The sequence below is a fragment of the Lolium perenne genome, chromosome 2 (genome assembly GCF_019359855.2).
Source record: "Lolium perenne isolate Kyuss_39 chromosome 2, Kyuss_2.0, whole genome shotgun sequence".
NCBI lineage: Eukaryota > Viridiplantae > Streptophyta > Magnoliopsida > Poales > Poaceae > Lolium > Lolium perenne.
Genome location: NC_067245.2, coordinates 153,307,726 through 153,328,319, shown reverse-complemented (window position 1 = coordinate 153,328,319; position 20,594 = coordinate 153,307,726). Strand labels below are relative to the sequence as shown.

At 44.2% G+C, this 20,594-nt stretch overlaps 1 protein-coding gene across 1 annotated transcript; it reads right to left on the bottom strand.

Moving 5' to 3' along the window:
* Positions 1–16,305: 16,305 nt before the first annotated feature.
* On the bottom strand, positions 16,306–17,783 carry LOC127322120 (small ribosomal subunit protein uS19). The gene is made up of 4 exons (XM_051351080.2): positions 17,676–17,783; positions 17,431–17,585; positions 17,285–17,342; positions 16,306–16,770 (listed from the first exon to the last, which is right to left on the bottom strand). The coding sequence occupies exons 1-4, from the start codon at positions 17,676–17,678 to the stop codon at positions 16,522–16,524; spliced, it is 465 nt and encodes a 154-aa protein (XP_051207040.1). The 5' UTR covers positions 17,679–17,783; the 3' UTR covers positions 16,306–16,521.
* Between the last annotated feature and the right edge of the window lie 2,811 nt (positions 17,784–20,594).

Genomic DNA, 20,594 nt, shown 5'->3' with positions numbered 1-20,594 from the left:
AAACAATATGGACCAGAGAGATAATCATACATAAATAAAGAATTCTAACAAGCTCTGAACAAAATTAGAATTGAAAACCAAGAGCTAAACGCAGTACTAGAAAATTAGAACACCCGCAGAACAATAAGAGCGAAAACTAGAGTATTCTATGCAATTAAAACGGAGCGTGTCTTTCTACCACACAAGAATGCTAGGATCAACCATATACTACAGCAAACAAAACAAAATAAAACTAAAAAAAATAAAGATGATCCAAGGACAACACATAGCATATGAAGCAATAAACATATGGCGTCTTGAAAGATGACCTGATGCTTTGTTGATGAATAAGGGGATGCCTTGGGCATCCCCAAGCTTTGACGCTCGTACCTTTTGAATATTTCTTGGGGTCCAGGGGCATCCCCAATCTTGAGCTTTTGTTCATTCTTCATATCATCACATCATTCTTCTTTCCCTACACTTGAAAACTTCATTCATACAAAACTTCACACAATTCTTTATTAGCAGCATTAGTACAATCAAAATAAGCAAATCCATTTGTGTTCAGTACTAACATATATAAAACATATATTAAAGCATTATATACTTTAGCAACCTTTTAAAAAGCTATTTTATCAAAAGAACTCAAAAAAAAGAGATTTAAAAGGCAAATGCAAATAGTGCAGAAATCTGTCAAAACAGAACAGCAGGTAAAGATCGATTTTTTAGAAAATCCTCTGTTGCTCATCTCGAAAATTGGTCAAATAACTAAAGTTAGATAATAACCTGGGTCACATGCATAAAAAATAACAGCTCAAATTTCCGCTTTGCATATTTTTACGAATTTTTATGGTAACAGCAAAGAATCTGTTTCTGGACAGGAACTTCCTCAAATCTTACTTTCTTCCTATTAGAGGTTATTCTTGGCACAAAAACGAAATAAAAATGATAAGAAGAGGTTATTACAGAGTCAATAACTTCCAAGACCCAACAAAATAAAAATTACAGAAATAAACATGGGTTATCTCTCAAGAGTGCTTTTCTTTAACGCCTTTCAGCTAGGCACAGTAGTTTGAGAAGATGGTCACATAAGAAATATGAATTGAAGTAAAAGAGAGCATCAAGAAGAAAATATGAAACACATTTAAGTCTAACCCACTTCCTATCCATAGGAATCCTGTAAGAAAATAAATCAAAGAAGCACCTAGTAACAAGCATAGGAAAGCAAAACAAGTGCAACTTCAAAAATTTCAGCACATAGAGATGTGTTTTAGTAACATGAAAACTTCCACAACCATATTTTCCTCTCTCATAATAACTTTTAGTAGCATCATGAATAAACTCAACAATATAACTATCACATAAAACATTCTTATCATGAGGCACATGCATAAAATAATTATTACTCCCCACATAAGCATAGTCATTCTTATTAATTATAGTGGGAGCAAATTCAACAAAATAGATATTATTATTATTCCCATCACCATAATCATCAAATATAGGAGGCATATTGAAATCATAATTAACTTTCTCCTCATTAGTAGGTGGACTGAAAATAACATAATCATCATTGTAATCATCATATTTTGGAGGCATATTATCATCAAAGTAAATTTCCTCCTCTGTGATTGCGGGACTAAAAATATCATGCTCATAAAAACTAGCTTCCCCAAGATTAGACTTTTTCATATCATTAGCAATAATGGTATTCAAAGAATTCATACTAATAACATTGCTACTAGCATGCAAGTAAAGTTCCAATAGGTTTTTTAATTTTCTCTCCAAACACCTCATGTCCTAACTCAAGATAAATACTATAAAGTCTCTAATTTTGTTGTTGTTTTCCATTAAACCTAACTAGTGAAAATAAAAACAAGAAACAAAAATATGTAATTTCAGAATCTAAAGGAAATAACTTCGGGCACTCACCAGCAACTAAAAAACTTAGTAGCCAGATGATGTGAGTACCTTTTGCCTTACCTCCCCTGCAACAGCGCCAGAAAAGAGCTTGATGTCTATGCACGCTTCTATTCTTGTAGAGAGTGTTGGGCCTCCAAGTGCAGAGGTTTGTAGAACAGCAGGAAGTTTCCCTTAAGTGGATCACCCACGGTTTATCGAACTCAGGGAGGTAGAGGTCAAAGCTATCCCTCTCAAGCAACCTTGCAATTATGATACATGAAGTCTCTTGTGTCCCCAACACACCCAATACACTTATCAGATGTATAGGTGCACTAGTTCGGGGAAGAGATAGTAAAATGCAAGTGATATGGATGCATATGAGTGGTAATAACAAACTGTAATAAATATGGCAGCAAATAAACATGCAGCAAAACAGTAAATAAACGGTGATTCGATGTTTGGAAACAAGACCTAGGGATCATACTTTCACTAGTGGTCACTCTCAAAAATGTTATCATAAAGGAATATAAATATAAGCACTTCACTATGCTACTCCGAACTACTCTCCAGTTGGATAACGAACACTAATTCACCACGTAGGGCTGCAAAAGCAAACCTTAAAGATGTATTCCCAAGTACTAATGAACACCCCGCCCCATCACTTTGAGCATTCATAGGTGGTACTAACACACCACAATTTGATAGAGACATCCAAATCAAATCATAAATCTGTGGACAAGTATTCTAGGAAATATAGCCTAAGAGACCCACATGGTGCACACACTGTCACCTTTACACACGTGGGACAAGGAGTCTCCGGATCTCACATAAGGAAAATTCACTTGAATAGCATAACGACATCCAGATTACAAAGCTCATGGTCACATAAAGATCACACCATGGGAGAGAGAGAGATAAACCACATAGCTACCGGTAGAGCCCTCAACCCCGGGGGAGAACTACTCCCACCTCATCATGGGAGTCAACAACGGTGATGGAGATGGCGGTGGAGTCGATGGAGATGGCTCCGGGGGCAATTCCCCATCATGACAGGGTGACGGAATAGAGACTTTTGTCCCCCGGATCTTGTCTGCGACGACGGCGGAGCTATGGAACTTTTCGTGGACGGAGGCTTGTATATTTAGGGTTTTTGCGTCGGGGGGTATTTATAGGCGGAAGGGCGAGGTCGGTGGAGTGCCTGGTGGCCCACCCTAGGCGCGGGCCAGGTCCAGGCCACACCTAGGGGTGGTTTGGGCGCCCTGCTGCACCTCTTCGACCCCCCTTAGGACTTCGTCTTCGTTTCGGTAAAATATTGACTTTGGCTTTTGTTTCGTCCAATTCTGAGAATATTTCCTGTACAACTTTTCTGAAATACAAAAATAGTAGAAAACATGGAACTGGCACTATGGCATCTTGTTAATAGGTTAGTGCCAGAAATCATGTAAAAGTGCAACGAAGTGTAAGCAAAACATATATGAATTGGTGTAAAACAAGCATGGAGCATCAAAAATTATAGATACGTTTGCGACGAGAGCAGGTCGAGGAGACCTCGGCGAGGCACTGCGTGATCGACGCCTGCGTCTTCTCGGTCGATGCAGCATCAGCCAAGGCGTCCTTGGCAGCCTTGTTGCTGATAGGACGCCCTGCCGATGTTGCCAGCATCGCATCCAGATCAATGACGTCTTTCCCCTTCGACAATAAAACGTGCATCAGCCGCCATTTCTCGTTCATTTTGAGCTTGCTATAGCAATGCATCAGCGCAAACGACTTCACGTCCGAGTTCTTTCGGTACATATCCATGGCCTTGTCCAACTAACAACAGGAAACACAATCACATATCGTCGAACAAAATGTATGCGCTACATATTAGCTAAGAAAGAGTCGTACCACGCCGCTAACATCGATGCCGTTGTCGCCCCTGGTCTCGCCTCGTGATGGAACCCATGGAACATGTTCACCGACGCCTGGATGATTACCCATCATGTAGACATTGCCTTTTGGCTCCTCTTCATTGTCACTTTGTTGTAGTCGCTGTTGATTAGCTTGCCTTGATCCTCGCCCAATACTTCCCGTACTTTTGGTTAGTGCCGATGACGGAGTCATGGCTCACCGTCGACCACGACTCGCAGAGACATTGATCCTCTTCTTCTTCCTCACGCCGGCCGCGTCAACCTCCACGAGATCATCGCCATCCTCCACGGCACACGCGCCCTCGTCATCATCTTTGTCGCCGCCCTCTTAATCCTCGTCGTCCTCGTCCTTCACCCCCACCTCCTCCCCCTCCTCCTCCTCCTCCTCCTCAGCACCAGTGCCATCAAATTCGAGCGGGCCCCTATGGCCAGTAAACGGGGCGCCGTCCGTACCGGGTCCTGGATCGCGCTAGGGCGCTTGCTCGTATGCCGGGGAGTAAAAGACGGCTGATACGTCTCAAATGTATCTATAATTTTTGATGCTCCATGCTTGTTTTACACCAATTCATATATGTTTTGCTTACACTTCGTTGCACTTTTACATGATTTCCGGCACTAACCTATTAACAAGATCCCACAGTGCTAGTTCTCTGTTTTCTGTTGTTTTTGTATTTCAGAAAAGTTGTACAGGAAATATTCTTGGAATTGGATGAAACAAAAGTCGAAGTCAATATTTTACCGAAACGAAGACGAAGTCCGGAGGGGGTTCGAAGTGGCGCCACAGGGCGGCCAGACCAGCCCATGGCGCGGCATGGGTGTTGCCCGCGCCTAGGGGTGGTGTGGTCCCCCCAGGCAACCCACCGACCTAAATCCTCCGCCTATTTAAGCACGATCTCTGGAAAACCCTGGATACCCGAGCCTCCATCCACGAAAAGTTCTATCACGGCCGCCATTGCAGAACCCAACTTGGGGGGTTCTGAAGCTCTTCCTGGCACCCTACCGGAGGGGGAAATCATCGCCGGAGGCATCTACATCACCATGCTCGCCCGGGTGTTGTTGCTACTAGGGAGAAAACAATAATGTTTTATCCAAGGGTAATTCTATTGTTTACTTTACACACATTGCTTAATGCGATCTGTTGCTTGCAACTTAATGGTGAAAGGGATTCGGGCGATAACCGGAAGGTGGATTATTAGTCATAGACGCAGTTGGATTACGGTCTATGCATTATGTTGTAATGCACAATCAAATCTCATAGTAATCATCTTGTCATGTATGGTTGATATTCTGTCAATTGCCCAGCTGTAATTTGTTCACCCAACATGCTATTTATCTTTATAGAGAGACACGTCTAGTAAAATGGGGACGCCAGTCTTTTTTCCTTTACACTAATAAATTCAACCACTGCAATCCTGCTCTATTTACTTACTGCAAGTCTTGTTCTCTTTAATTACTGCAAACATCTCTTTCCACTTGATACGTCTAATCCTTTGTGTTCAGCAAACCGGTGAGATTGACAACCTCACAACCTCACTGCAAGTTGGGGCAAAGTACTTTGGTTGTGTTGTGTGCAAGTTCCACGTTGTTGCTCACGCCGGTAGTGCGTCCTGCCACTAGTCAGCTAGCAACACCTTCAGAAGTCACGTCTTTCTCCTACTGGTAGATTAAATCTTGGTTTCATACTGAGGGAAAACTTGTTGTTGTGCTCATCACACCTTCCTCTTGGGGTTTCCCAACCGCTTCCGCATCAACCGCCACCAAGATTGTCTGGCGCCATCACCGCAGCACCATAAAATTTTCTGGCGCCGTTGCCGGGGAACGAATCAAAACACTCCATCAAGCCCCGTCACACGCCAGCAAGATTTTCTGGCACCGTTGCAGGGGAGAAAGTGAATTTCTGCAAGGGGAGTCTCTCATCTTCAATCTCTTTACTTTGTCATTGTTTTGCTTAGTTTTATTTTACCTTGTTTGCTTTATTATATCAAAAACATACACAAAATTAGTTTTATTATAGTTGTCATTTCTATTGCTTAGTTTATTCCATGCTCACTTTCCATGTTGATGTTTCTTGTTTTTATTTTCAATAGTTAGGCTTAATGGAAAACAACAACAAAAAATAGAGAGCTTTATAGTATTTATCTTGAGTTAGGATATGAAGTGTTTGAAGAGAAAATTAAGAAACCTATGGAACTTTTGCATGCTAATAGAAATGTTATTAGTACGAATTCTTTGAACACCATTATTGCTAATACTAGGGAAAATTCTAAGCTTGGGGAAGCTAGTTTTCGTGAAAATGATCTTTTTACTTCCCCCACTTTAGAGAAGAAAATTTGCTATGATGATTACAATGATGAATATGATATTTTCAGGCCACCTATTATTGAGGAGAAAATTAATTATGATTACAATATGTCTCCTATACCTGGTGATTATGGTGGTGAGAATAATAAAGATAGCTATTTTGTTGAATTTTCTCCCATTACAATTACTAAGAATGACTATGCTTATGTGCAGAGTAATAATTATTTTATTCATGTGGCTCATGATAAGAATATTTTATGTGATAGTTATATTGTTGAGTTTATTCATGATGATACTGAAAGTTATTATGAGAGAGGGAAATATGGTTTTAGAAGTTTTTATGGTACTAAAACACCTTTCTATATGCTGAAAGTTTTGAAGTTACTCTTGTATTATCTTCCTATGCTTGTCACTTTGTTCTTTGTGTATTTATTTGTGTACAAGATTCCTATGCATAGGAAATGGGTTAGACTTAAATGTGTTTCATATTTACTCCTTGATGCTCTCTTTTTTCTTCAATTCATATTTCTTATGTGAGCACCTTGTCAAATTACTGAGCCTAGCTGAAAGGCGTTAAAGAAAAGCACTCTTGGGAGATAACCCATGTTTATTTACTGTAATTTTTTATTTTGTTGAGTCTTGGATGTTATTTCCTCTGTAATAACCTCTTCTTATCTTTTTTATTTCGTTTTTGTGCCAATAATAGCCTCTAATAGGAGGAGAGTAAGATTTGGGGAAGTTGTTATCCTGAAAACAGATTATGTGTTGTTACCATAAAAATTCGTAAACATAGCCAGAGCGGAATTTTGAGCTTTAATTGTTTATGCATATGCCCCTGGATATTATCTAACTTTTGTTAGTTGACCACTTTTCGAGATGAGCAACAGAGGATTTTCGAAAAAATCAATCTTTACTTGTTGTTCTATTTTGACAGATTTCTGCACTATATGCATTTGCCTCTTAAATCTCTTTCTTTTTGAGTTCTTTTGATCAAAAAGCTTTTTGAAAGGTTGCTACATTAGCTAATGCTTTAATAGATTTTTGATATATGTTATCACTGAGCCCAAGTGGGATTTATTTATTTTTATTTTACTAATGCTGCTAATAGAGAATTTTGTGAAGTTTTGTATGAAGGGAGTTTTCAAGTGTGGGGAAAGAAGAATGATGTGATGAGATGAAAAATGGACAAAATCTCAAGCTTGGGGATGACCCTACACCCCAATAAATATTCAAGAGGTACAAGTGTCAAAGTTTGGGGATGCTCAAGGCATCCCCTCTTCATCAACAAAGCAATAGGTTATCTCTCTATGAGTTATATTTTTATTGCTTCATACGCTATGTGTTGTTCTTGGAGCATCTTTATTTTTGTTTTTTAGTTTAGTTTTTTTTGTTTGTAGCATATGTTGTATCCCGGCACATTTATTTTGGAGAAAGACCCGCTCTGTTTTAATTGCATAGAACGCTCTAGTTTTCACTGTTATTGTTCTGCGATTGTTCTAGTTTTCTAGTACTACGTTTAGCTCTTGTTCTTTCACTCGAATATGTTCAGAGCTCGTTAGTATTCTCTATTTATGTATGATTAGCTATCTGTTCCATATTGTATTTCATCTCTGTGAGTTATTTCAAATAATTTGATTGGTGTTGGATACGATAAAATGTTTCATGACTATATTGATGCAAAAGGAAACTTGTTCAGACTGTGGCATAGACTTTGAAAAAGGAAACTTGTAATATCACTTTATGCTTTGATTGATAATGTTTTGTCGTTATGCATGATTATGGCCATTATTACTCTCTTAGTTGGTCGCTCCCTGTCTATTGCTAGCCTCCGCCTGTACTGAGTATGAACTCTACTCGTGCATCCAACCACCAATAACCAAAGTTTGCCAATTGTGTCCACCATATCTACCTAGTATCATTATTTCTACTCCAAGTATGTTCATCATGTTTTTATTTATCTTCCAAATTAAATTTTGGCATGAGAAAATTAGTCAGTAAAGCTCTCACGAACTTGATGGCACATTTACTTTATTGTACTTAATAAACTTGATCATTGTGTATATCTTATGAAGTTTATATGTTTGCAAATTGCGAGTTGGGAGTTAGTATAACCATGCTTTCATGGAGAACACTTTCGACATTGCACTTATTCATATTTATGTGATGTCATGTTCTTTTGTTTACGGATGCCTAGCGGTGCAAAATAAAATGCAAACTTGTAAGTCCATGGAGTTTGTATATGAGTTAGAGAAACGCCTGGGCCGCTAATATTAGCCATGCATCATTCATGGTGGAAATTTACGGTTAAACCATAATGAGCATTCTATGAAGCATTTGCAATAAAAAGCTATACTCATAGTAAATAAAAATTGTTGAGATGCTCATTGTCTGTTTGTCTTGTCATTTTGGCATGGGATTGCTCTTACAAGAGTACCTCCATATCAACGGACAAGAGGTACCCCATTGGCGGTTCTCAATGATACATGTATACTTACAATAACAAGAACTTATTTGGGACCTAAGTTGAGTAGCATGAGGTTTAGGTACTCGCATTCAAGGGGCATGAGATTTTCAACTTGTGATTTGCAAGCGTACAGCTCATATTTTATTCACATTAACTTTAACCATTCAAGATGCTTATGATAGGGGCAATGAGAGCTCAAAGCTAATAAGTACCATAATTTTTGGAAGGTTTATAAAACTTGTTTATCTTGCTTACTCTGCAAAGAGTCTCTCTTTTACTATTATGTTGAGTCTTCATCTTCTACTTTATGCACCGATTAAGAGAGCATAGTTGTCATTCTTAGTGCAATGTGCATAGTCCCAAAATTATTATTGATTGATTCATGATTGTGCTATTGCTTATTCTTAAATTACTTGTATCTACTCACCCTCTGAAATTTAAAGGTGTCCTAGCATTTATGTTTTGCTACTTCATAAAGGACATGTTGAGTACCACTTTGCTATGTTTTACCTATGCTCATAAATAAACAGTTGGTTTCAATGCATAATTATTTATGGTCCTTTATTTGAGTTATTCTTCATGTTATAACATAGTTGCTAAGTTCTATTGAATTATATCTAGTATGCCTATGTTTAGAGTACTTTGATCCCAGCTCACAATGCTTTACATGCTTGATCAAGATTGTGTTGGCTCTGTCACCTCAAAAATTATTTTGTTCTCACTTACCTACTCGAGGACGAGCAGGAGTTAAGCTTGGGGATGCTTGATACGCCTCAAATGTATCTATAATTTTTGATGATCCATGCTTGTTTTACACCAATTCATATATATTTTGCTTACACTTCGTTGCACTTTTACATGATTTCCGGCACTAACCTATTAACAAGATGCCACATTGTCAGTTCCCTATTTTCTGCTGTTTTTGTATTTTAGAAAAGTTGTACAGGAAATATTCTCAAAATTGCACAAAACAAAAGCCGAAGTTAATATTTTACCGAAACGAAGACAAAGTCCGGAGGGGGGGCGAAGTGGCGTGATACGTCTCAAACGTATCTATAATTTCTTATGTTCCATGCTAGTTTTATGACAATACCTACATGTTTTGTTCACACTTTATATCGTTTTGATGCGTTTTTCGGAACTAACCTATTGACAAGATGCCGAAGTGCCAGTTCCTGTTTTCTGCTGTTTTTGGTTTCAGAAATCCTAGTAAGGAAATATTCTCGGAATTGGACGAAATCAACGCCCAGCATCTTAGAATTCCACGAAGCTTCCAGAACACCCGAGAGCCGCCAGAGGGGAGCCCTGGGGGGCCCAGACATGTGGCCAGCGCGGCCCAGGCCTTGGTCGCGCCGCCCTATTGTGTGGTGGCTCCGTACCCCCTCCGACTCCGCCTCTTCGCCTATTTAAAGGTCCCTGACCTAAATCTTCGATACGGAAAAGCCACGGTACGAGAAACCTTCCAGAGCCGCCGCCATCGCGAAGCCAAGATCTGGGGGACAGGAGTCTCTGTTCCGGCACGCCGCCGGGATGGGGAAGTGCCCCTCGGAAGGCTTCTCCATCGACACCACCGCCATCTTCATCAACGCTGCTGTCTCCCATGAGGAGGGAGTAGTTCTCCATCGAGGCTAAGGGCTGTACCGGTAGCTATGTGGTTAATCTCTCTCCTATGTACTTCAATACAATGATCTCATGAGCTGCCTTACATGATTGAGATTCATATGAGCTTTGTATCACTATTAGTCTATGTGCTACTCTTGTGATGTTATTAAAGTAGTCTATTCCTCCTTCACGGTGTAATGGTGACAGTGTGTGCATCGTGTAGTACTTGGTGTAGGTTATGATCATAATCTCTTGTAGGTTATGGAGTTAATTATTACTATGATAGTATTGATGTGATTTATTCCCCCTTCATAGTGTAAAGGTGACAGTGTGTATGCTATGTTAGTACTCGGTTTAAATTGCAAAGATCTATTATGCTCTAAAGGTTACTTAAATATGAATGCCGAATGTTGTGGCGCTTGTTAACTCCGGCTTGAGGGAGCTCTTGTAGCCCTACACAACGAATGGTGTTCATTATCAAACAAGAGTATATGTAGCACAAAGGAAGAGAACTTATTTATTTATGTGATCAATGTTGAGAGTGTCCACTAGTGAAAGTATGATCCCTAGGCCTTGTTTCCAAATATTGCAATCATCGCTTGTTTACTGTTTTACTGCATCTTTACTTCCTGCAATATTACTACCATCAACTGCACGCCAGCAAGCACTTTTCTGGCGCCGTTACTACTGCTCATATTCATTCATACCACTTGTATTTCACTATCTCTTCGCCGAACTAGTGCACCTATACATCTGATAAGTGTATTAGGTGTGTTGGGGACACAAGAGACTTCTTGTATCGTGATTGCAGGGTTGCTCGAGAGGGATATCTTTGACCTCTTCCTCCCTGAGTTCGATAAACCTTGGGTGATCCACTTAAGGGAAACTTGCAGCTGTTCTACAAACCTCTGCTCTTGGAGGCCCAACACTGTCTACAAGAATAGAAGCACCCGTAGACATCATGGCGCCACGGGGCGGCCAGACCACCCCATGGTGCGGCCTGGGTGTGGCCCGCGCCTAGGGGTGGTGTGGGCCCCCCCAGGCACACCACCGACCTAAATTCTCCGCCTAATTAAGCAACATCTCGGGAAAGCCCTGGATACGCGAGCCTCCATCCATGAAAAGTTTCGTCGTGGCCGCCATCGCAGAACCCATCTCGAGGGGTTCTAAAGCTCTTCCCGGCACCCAAACGGAGGCATCTACATGGCCATGGCCACCTCCGAAGTGATGCATGAGTAGTTCATCCCTGAACTATGGGTCCATAGCAGTAGCTAGATGGTTGTCTTCTCCAATTTATGCTTCATGTATAGATCTTGTGAGCTGCCCTGCATGATCAAGATCATCCTTATGTAATCATGCATATTGTGTTTGCTGGGATCCGATGAATATTGTATACTATGTTGAGGTCGATTATATATTCATGTCATATGTTATTTGTGATCTTGCATGCTCTCCGTTGCTAGTAGATACTCTGGCCAAGTTGATGATTGTGACTCCAAGAGGGGTATTTATGCTCGATAGTAGGTTCATGCCTCTAGTAATCTGGAAGAGTGACGATAACTTTTAAGATTATAGATGTGTTGTTGCTACTAGGGAGAAAACAATAATGTTTTATCCAAGGGTCTGAAAGGGGTTTGGACGATAACCGGAAGGTGGATTATTAGTCATAGATGCAGTTCGATTACGGTCTATGTATTATGTTGTAATGCCCAATCAAATCTCATAGTAATAATCTTGTCATGTATGGTCGATATTCTGTCAATTGTCCAGCTGTAATTTATTCACCCAACATGCTATTTATCTTTATGGAGAGACACCTCTAGTGAACTGTGGATGCTGGTCTTTTTTCCTTTACACTGGTAAATTCAACCACTGCAATCATGTTGTATTTACTTACTGCAATTCATGTTCTCTTTAATTACTGCAAACATCTCTTTCCACTCGATACGTTTAATCCTTTGTGTTCAGCAAACCGGTGAGATTGACAACCTCACTACAAGTTGGGGCAAAATACGTTGGTTGTGTTGTGTGCATGTTCCACGTTGTTACTGGCGTCGGTAGTGCGTCCTGCCACTAGTCAGCTAGCAACACCTTCAGAAGTCACGCCTTTCTCGTACTATTCGATTAAACCTTGGTTTCATACTGAGGGAAAACTTGATGCCGTGCTCATCACACTTTCCTCTTGGAGTTTCTGAACCGCTTCCGCATCAACTGCCACCAAGATTGTCTGGCGCCATCACCAGAGCACCATCAAGATTTTCTGGCGCCGTTGCCGGGGAACGAATCAAGACACTCCATCAAGCCCCGTCCAGCAACGACGTTGGGGTTGAAGCCGCCATGCGGCAGCGTATCCTAGTAGTGCGGCGACAAGTTTGGCGACATGCACCCGGGAGTGGCGGAGGGGCCGTCGTTGTAGAACTCGGATGTCGACGGAGAGACCACTCCCGGAATGTACACCGGTGCCGACGTACTCCATGGGCTCGCGTTGGTGGCAGCAATACACCCGCTAGCGCGTGCTAGTGCGCGCGCGCCGCCAACGCCTTCTTCTCCAGCTGTGCCGCCCTCCGTCCCTTCCGCTCCGCAGTCGACTTCTTCCGGCGCAGATAGTCTTGATGCCACTAATCTTCGGTCCAGCCTTTCGGCTTCTTCTTCAGAGTCGGCGCCTTCCGCGGCTTCACGAAGGGCGCCTTCGCCCCTTTCGTCTCATTGCCCGGCGGCTTCTTGGCCACTTTCTTGGCCATTTTTTTGGAGGTTGACGGCGGCGCCATAAATGGGGAGAGGGTAGCGGTGGCGGTAGGAACAGAGTAGCGACGGCGAGAGGGAGAAATGAATCGGCGAGATAGGAGGTAAAATGTGTTGGGAAGATAGAAATGCGCGGCAAGAGAGGCGCGATATGGCGAGAGAGGCGCGATTTCGCGGGAGAGGGGGACGAATTTTTCCTGTGCCACTGACGCGTCCGTCCCGCCACGCCTCGCCTCGCTTTTCGTTGTGTCCGGTGTGCTCAGAGCGTCCCCTGTGTAGCGGGGACGAGCTCGGGGCGCCGGACACCGTATTGGGCCGCGCCGGACAAAAAGAGACTTTGAAGCACGCGGTTGGCAACGTTTTTTTTGTCCAGCACGTCCCAAATCGCTTTGGGAACGCTTTGGGGGACGCGGCTGAAGATGCTCTAAAGGTTTCTTCTAACGACTAAAGTCCCATTCCAACTTTTTTTTAACGGAACTTGCAGACTTGTAGGTGCTAAACGGAATAAGAACTGTACAATAACAAAAAAATATCTTAATAAACAAACTTCTCCATCTGACATGATTATATCCAAATTTCATATACGTTATATTCTATATATTACTCTGAATTGTTTGACCGATCACCTCTTATCTTCGGAAACTCACTTAAAAGTATGAAATGGTTATTGCACACAAAACAAGACCCTAAATTTGTTTCCTACATCATGTCTTCTACGGAGTACAATAATATAGCACGTGTTTTACAAAAACTCCTTCATCTAATCACAAACATGTGTGTATACTCATGTGGAGCTGTCCACAACAAATGTGCGTCACTTCGCCATATATTATACTTCTATTTTTTTGTAAAAAAAATCCATCAGTCTATTTATAATCTTCAACATCACTATAGAATCTCAAGAGTGTAAAAACTATAAACATTCGAAGAGCCTAAGGCGCACCAACGTCATCGTCCGAGGAGGCGAGCAAAGTAGCCTAGTAGAGCTTGTTGTAATAACCAAATGAAAAGTCGTAGGATTAAGAGCCGCTATCAAATTGATATTGAAAAAAGATATCCAGGATCTTCAGCCGCGTCCCCAAAGCGTCTCCCAAACAACGCTGGATTTAGCGTTTAGGGGACTTGTTTTCTTCGTGTCGCGTTTGTGGGACGTCGCTCCCCAGCCGCGTCCTCCAAATAGAATTTGAAATTTTTAAAATTTAATATAAAACAATTGAATTCATTCAAACTTGCTAATTACATAGATTCGAACGAAATTCGATGAAATTTAAACCTAAACCCTAATAGTACTTGCGGCGGCCAGGTGGGTCGTAGTACTGGTGGAAGTTGTACATGTCATCGACGATGACGTCCTCCTTGCCGCACTCGTCAGGCTTGTCGACGGGCTCGTCCTTCACCGCGTCGCTTGGACCAGCCTCGTTGTCGTTGGTGAGGTCGACGAGCGGCTTCCCGGTGTCGCGGATGGATATTGCGATCGCCGCGTCGAGGTCGCCCCTCCAAGCGTCCTTGTCGTTCAACGACGCCGCGAACGATGTGTGCAACCATGGGCAGTCGTCGGGATCGTCGCTGCTCGCGATGAGGCGCTGCTTCCGCTCGTACTCCGCAAGCTGCACGGTTTCCTCGTCATCCTGCTCCTCCTTCACCTCCGTCTTTGGGATGAGGATGGCGCCGCCGGCGCGCCTGTGCTGCTGCCACGCTGATTCGCGGATGCTGACGATGTTGCCGCCGCGCCTCCGATTGATGGGCGGTGTCGCGTACTCCGGCTCGTCCTTCACCTCGCGCTACGGGAGGGTGTAGGGCGTGGCGCGGTGTGACGAAGGCGTCGATCGTGCTGATCCCGAGGAAGAAGAGTTCAAGGAGGACTAGTACGTCCTCCTCGGCTGCCAGCATGCTGCGGGCGAAGGAGATGGTGGCGGCGAGGGTGGCATTTCCAGCCTTCGAGCGCCGATCTGAATGATGTCGACGCCGTGCTCGAGGGTGCGCCCGGGAACGCCCCAGAAGCGGAGGCACCCCTCCCTGTTCCAAGTGTTCCTCTGGCCGATGAGGTCGTCAGTGTTGTTCATCTCAGCGTCGTGCTGCGCCTGAAAGTAGTCCACCCACCAGTCGTCGTTACCGGTGGGGCCCAGGTCGGATTGGCTCGCTCCTCGGCGCTGAGGCGAGCTCGCCGGGTCCTGATCGCGTCCCTCCAGCGCTCTGTGCCCAGCGGCGGCGGTGGGACACCGACCCCATTGACGGCCATCCTCCAGCCGCCGCTGTTTGGCAGGCGCATGTCCGGTGGGACAGGATACCCCGCGCGGTATAGCGCCCACGCCTCCGCCATGGTGAGGTTGCCGCGGCCGAAGCCGTTCGCCGCGACGTTCCGGGAGGACGACATTGCGAGCGGCGAGATTGGGGCGGCTGGGAGGTGCGGCAATTGGGTGTGGCAAGATTGGAGCGGCGAGATTGAAATGGGGAAGGAAGGAGAGGCACTCTTATTATATAGTGGCGGCAGGCGAGGCGGCAGCGGGGCTTTGGCCGCAATAAACGCCGACGCAGATGGCCACGCGGCCATGCACGACGAGACGTGTCACTGCATCGTCTGAGAAAGTTGGGCGCCATTAACGTTGCTTGACCAGAGGTAGGCGACGGGGTTTTAGACTTCCGTATCGCTGACGCGTCGATCACGCCACTCCCCGTCTCGCATTTCGTTGTGTCCGGCGTGTCCCCTGTGGAGCGGGGACGGGCGCAGGCGCCGGACACCGTATTGGGCCGCGCCAGACGGAAGTAAGAAAGAAATTTTGTCCGCACGCCCAAATACCTTTGGGAACCGCTTTGGGGGGCAGCTGGAGATGCTCTAAGGCCCAAAGAACCAGCTTAAAACAAAACAACTATCGTCGATGAGAAGAAGCGTAGATCACAAGAAATACCGACTATATCCAGCGACTTTATTCCATCTTCAGGCCGTGCTCAAGAGCGTGGAGGTTCGAGTCGCCATTGCCAGGCCTTCAAAGTAGAAGGCAAACCCTAAACAGGCTGAGAAAACATTAAAAATAGAGCTCTTCCTCGGACAGTAACCTAGATCCACCGTGCCTCCGTTGTCCTAAAAGGCCATAAGAGGTTGGGTAGGTAGGCGTCGCCGCCGACGTAAAGACATCGGAAGAGCTCGTGATATTGGTGGAACATTGTACTTCCAGCAGGATTTTTTTTTTGCTTTAACCATTCGGACCTGTTTGTCAGGAATGGCATAAATGATTTGAGCAGTATACACACGCTTAAAAGTTTAATTATCTTCAAAACAAGAACCTGAAGTACAGAGGCAAAGCTCAAAACAAGAGCTCCAGAATGAAGTTAACGAATGGGAAGGGCACAGGGCAGCCCAAATTTTTACCAATATATCACTATATCAGCAATTGAGTAGGCACTAAATCACACAGCAAACAGACAATTGACACAGATAATATCCAACTCAATGTAAACAAGATTCTGACAAAATATTGGTAATACAGCTCATGGCGCACAACGAGCTTAGCTAAACAGAACCAAATGCTAGATATATAACTGGTTCAAAACAAGGGAGACGGCTGGACGGACATGCCACCAGATGGCTCGTACTGAATTGGGGAAGCTACAAAGCTGCATAACTCATTTGAGAGGGATGAACCGTGAGGAGTGGGTGGCACCAATACCGGGCCTACCGTGCTTCACTGGCTTGTAGGAGATGGAGAACTCTGCAAGGTAATGGCCAATCATCTCAGGCTTGATCTCAACCTGGTTGAAAGTCTTGCCATTGTAGACACCAATAAGGCTGCCAATCATCTCAGGGACAATGATCATGTTGCGGAGATGAGTCCTCACTGGCTCAGGCTTCTCACCAGCAGGCGCATTCTTTTTCTGTGTTCAAGACCAGCGAAAGAAATTGTGAGGCAACTGTAGATTGACAAAAAAAAGCAATACCAACCTAGTTCATACTGCAAATTCAGATACACAGCAACAATATACAGCTGGAATTTGAACAATACTGAGTTAAAGAATTACAGAACAGCATATTCCCATTTCTCCACAGAAATGCTAACAGTTTGGTGTCATGTTATTTCACTATTGCAGTTTTAGGTACTAATTATAAACTTGCAGAACAAACGATTTTATATGGGATGACCAACGATAAGTGCACTTCCGAAAAAAAAACTAGTCGGAGCATTTACACTAACTTCACCGTATGGACTATGCGGTAAGGATCTGTGATTCGTTATTAACAGATGTATAGTACTTCATCCAGCAGGAATTGAACCCGCAAATTTACCAATTATGGGTTGGGCGCTTGTCCCTTGCCTCACGTAACATAATTAGGTATATAAACGGCACCTCATGAGCCAGAGCATACACAGACAATGGCGAGGGAACTCACCGCCGTGCGCAGCTTCTTGACGAGCGCCATGGGCTTCCTCTTGAGACCCCTCTTGAACCTGCCCGAACAGACATGAAAGTATCCGCGTCAGACCAAGGACAACGCACAATCAAGCTCAGCACGCGAGATGCGTACAGTACAGGTACCTTCTGCGGGCACGAGCGGGGAACATCTGGACGAGGTCGTCGGTGGACATGTCGAGGAGGGCATCAAGGTCCACGCCGCGGTAGCTGAACTTGCGGAACGTCCTCTTCTTCAGCGGCGCGCCGGCGGCAACCTCCGGATCGACTTCTACGTCCGCCTGGGGACATGAAACATCGATCCGTTGCTACGAGAGTGACATGGACGCTCCGAACCGAGGAGATAAGATAGGGTATCCAGGAGAACTCACCATGGTCGGATTGCAGCGGGTAGGGAACGGCGGCGGCGGCGGGTGACGCGAGGAATGGGCAGCTGCGGCGGGTAGGGTTCGGAAGGAGGAGAGTTTGTGAGAGTGAGCTTATATAGTTGGGTGTGAGGGTGAATGGCCGCACAATCAATTTGGGCTGGGCTGGTACCCATTAGGCCCCTGTGGACTGAAATTTTACGATAGAGCTGAAAAGTTAACCTTGGGCCATCATAGCCACACACTTTTGGCCTACCTCATTCTTGCTACATTATGCTAAAAAAACTCATTCTTGCTACAAAATGTTCATATGTTTTAGAAAAGAAAATTGTTCATATGTTTTAGAAAATATCATGGTATGAATTATTTGGTCTGTATGGTAATTGGGATGAGGAATTAATAAGAGAAAACTTTTGGTCAATCGATGTGAATAACATCATGTCAATAGCCCTGAGTGAGAATGGTATGGAAGACTTTGTTGCGTGGAGGTTCAATAAAAATGGTATGGTTTCAGTTCGCTCGGCATATCACTTGGAATGGGAGCATCAGTTTGGAAATAGCCTGACAAGGTTAGATGGTACAGTTCGTCGGGTCTAAATCTAGTGTGGGATGAGGTTTGGAAATGCAAACTTCCAACAAATATTAAAAAAAATCATTTGGAAGTGTTTGCATGCAATCCTTCCCTGTTTGGGTTCCTTGGTAAATCGTCACATCATCAAAAATAGTTCTTGTCCTCTATGTGCGGGTGCCAGTGAAGATATAAAGCATACTCTATTTGTATGTGAATGAGCAAAAGAGATATGGAAGAAGATGGGGCTATGAAACCTGATCGAAGAAGCATGTACAACTCATCGTGCAGGAACTGCAGTTTTGGATTAACTAATTACGGGGAACTTTTCTAACTCCACCGGAAACAAACCAAGCTAATCTATACCTAATAATAAAAGCGAAAGCGTTTCCGTGGTTCGGTCCGTTTGGTTTGGTCCGCCGTTTCGTCCGTCCCAGCCTTACATCCTTCCTACAAGAACTCATAATCCCGATTGATTTGTGTTGTCTCCGTGTCGTATAGAAACTCCGGGGTTCCCCTACTCTATATTATATCTCACGCCGTCGTAGGAGCCAGAGAGGGTAGGAGCCTGAAATTATAACGCTGCAGATGTTTATCCTTGCGCACCGTCCTGGACGCACCATCCTCGTCGAATTTTGCTACGAACGTGGAGATCGGCTGCTAACACCGGAAACTGCCGTATTCGAGCTCGTCCACATGCATGGCCGTCTTTGTCGACTCTTTGATCTCTTTGACAACTGGATGACAGACGCGTTTAGGCTGGCACTACAACATCTGGAAGGAGGCAAGGAGCCGACGCTGCAGGCTACACCTCGTGCAATGTGCTCCGCCTCCGCAGACCGACAAGAAAAATTGTGATCGAAATCTACCTAATATCTGGCCGTCTGTTCGCGGCGGAGAAGAGATCGAGCAAGAAGACCAAGGAGACCAAGAACATAAGATCGATCAAAAAGATTCGTGGAATATGTAGATCGCTAGCTTCCACCGATTCGCCCACCTACCGTATTGCAGATCGTGTTCGCGAGGAGGTCGCATCGTCAAGGTGGCCGGCGCCGCCGATTCGTCCTCTGAATATCTGCTAAGTCAATTGTCCATCGACTGCCTACTTGATGTGTAGCGTGTCCCAAGTCCTGACGAGCTCCAGGGAGTTCTTCAGCTGCTCCCATGCCCTGGTGAAGTTGGATTGCTCTACATCCTCGACCGCCTCAGCTGTGTTGGTCCAGGACAAGGTCTGCGCCGACGGATGGAAGTGATTCATATTAATATTGATATGCTGAACTCCTCTGCATATGTAGAACTCAATACGCCCACAAGTTCACTACATGATGTACGTCCCCATTGTTTGCAAAGGGGCAAAAACAAAAAGACTTATATAACTGAATTTTTAGGAATTGGATTAGTGAATGCCATTTAAATCATTTAGATCGCAATGTTATTCACATTATTTAGTGTGCAAGGGTTTGTGGCTATTTCTAAAATCATAAGTAAGATTTATATTTCTATAGAGGCAGGAAGAGCATCGTCCAACACCAAACACCATGTTTTCTGCGCTTCTTTAGACTATCTTTGTTGTAGAGAGAACTTTACTAGCATTACTTGAGAATATATAGTTTCAGCATGTATAACATCTATTATAGATCTGAGTTCAGTTGTACCGTACCAAAAATATAATTTGAGGGAGGAAGAGGGAGAACTCAAGGAGCGGTGAGGCCAAATGTCGTAGAGGAGGAGGGAGGCGCCAGCTGTCGTCATCGACTGGGCATCGCGTCAGCACTTGTCATAGGCATGGCAATGCACCAGATTCTCCCGATGTAACGCACGGGCACTTTTGCTAGTCTATGATAAATTATCATGACAATTGCCTCGTACATCTGATGGATTAGATGACGGAAGGTGAATGGGGAACTGGTGCAAATATCGACCCAGTCTGCAATGTCTATATGAGTTCTTATTGCTAATTTTGTCTGGGCGGCTGATCCGAAACATAAAGGAAAGGAGAACACTTAGGGTGTGTTCGGTTGCAGAATTTGCTGGAACGGGATGTCACGGTTCCATTCCGGGAGGCCATCCTCGCGTTCGGTTCTAGTACAGGATGGAATTGAGCGATTCCACGAAAGCGAATATTCGCCAGAGATGCGGAACGCACCCGTCCGCCCAAATCAGCCGAACGAGGTGGAACCGAGCGCAATGGAAAAAGAAAAAAAGAAATCACGGGGCGTGTCTCACCCTCCATCCCTATTCTCACCTTTCTGTCCACCCCGCTCCTCCACCACGTACGCACGGTCGCCGCCACCTCCACCCGCGTCGGCGCCGGAACTCGCACCCACGCCGGCGCCGCGACCGTCTCCCACGCACGC

Coding starts and splice junctions, on each gene's coding strand:
- LOC127322120 (XM_051351080.2), bottom strand. Junction 17,343..17,430: donor CCCGCTCGTGCCCGCAGAAG/GTACCTGTACTG, acceptor CTGTTCGGGCAG/GTTCAAGAGGGGTCTCAAGA. Junction 16,771..17,284: donor TCAAGAAGCTGCGCACGGCG/GTGAGTTCCCTC, acceptor TCTTGAACACAG/AAAAAGAATGCGCCTGCTGG.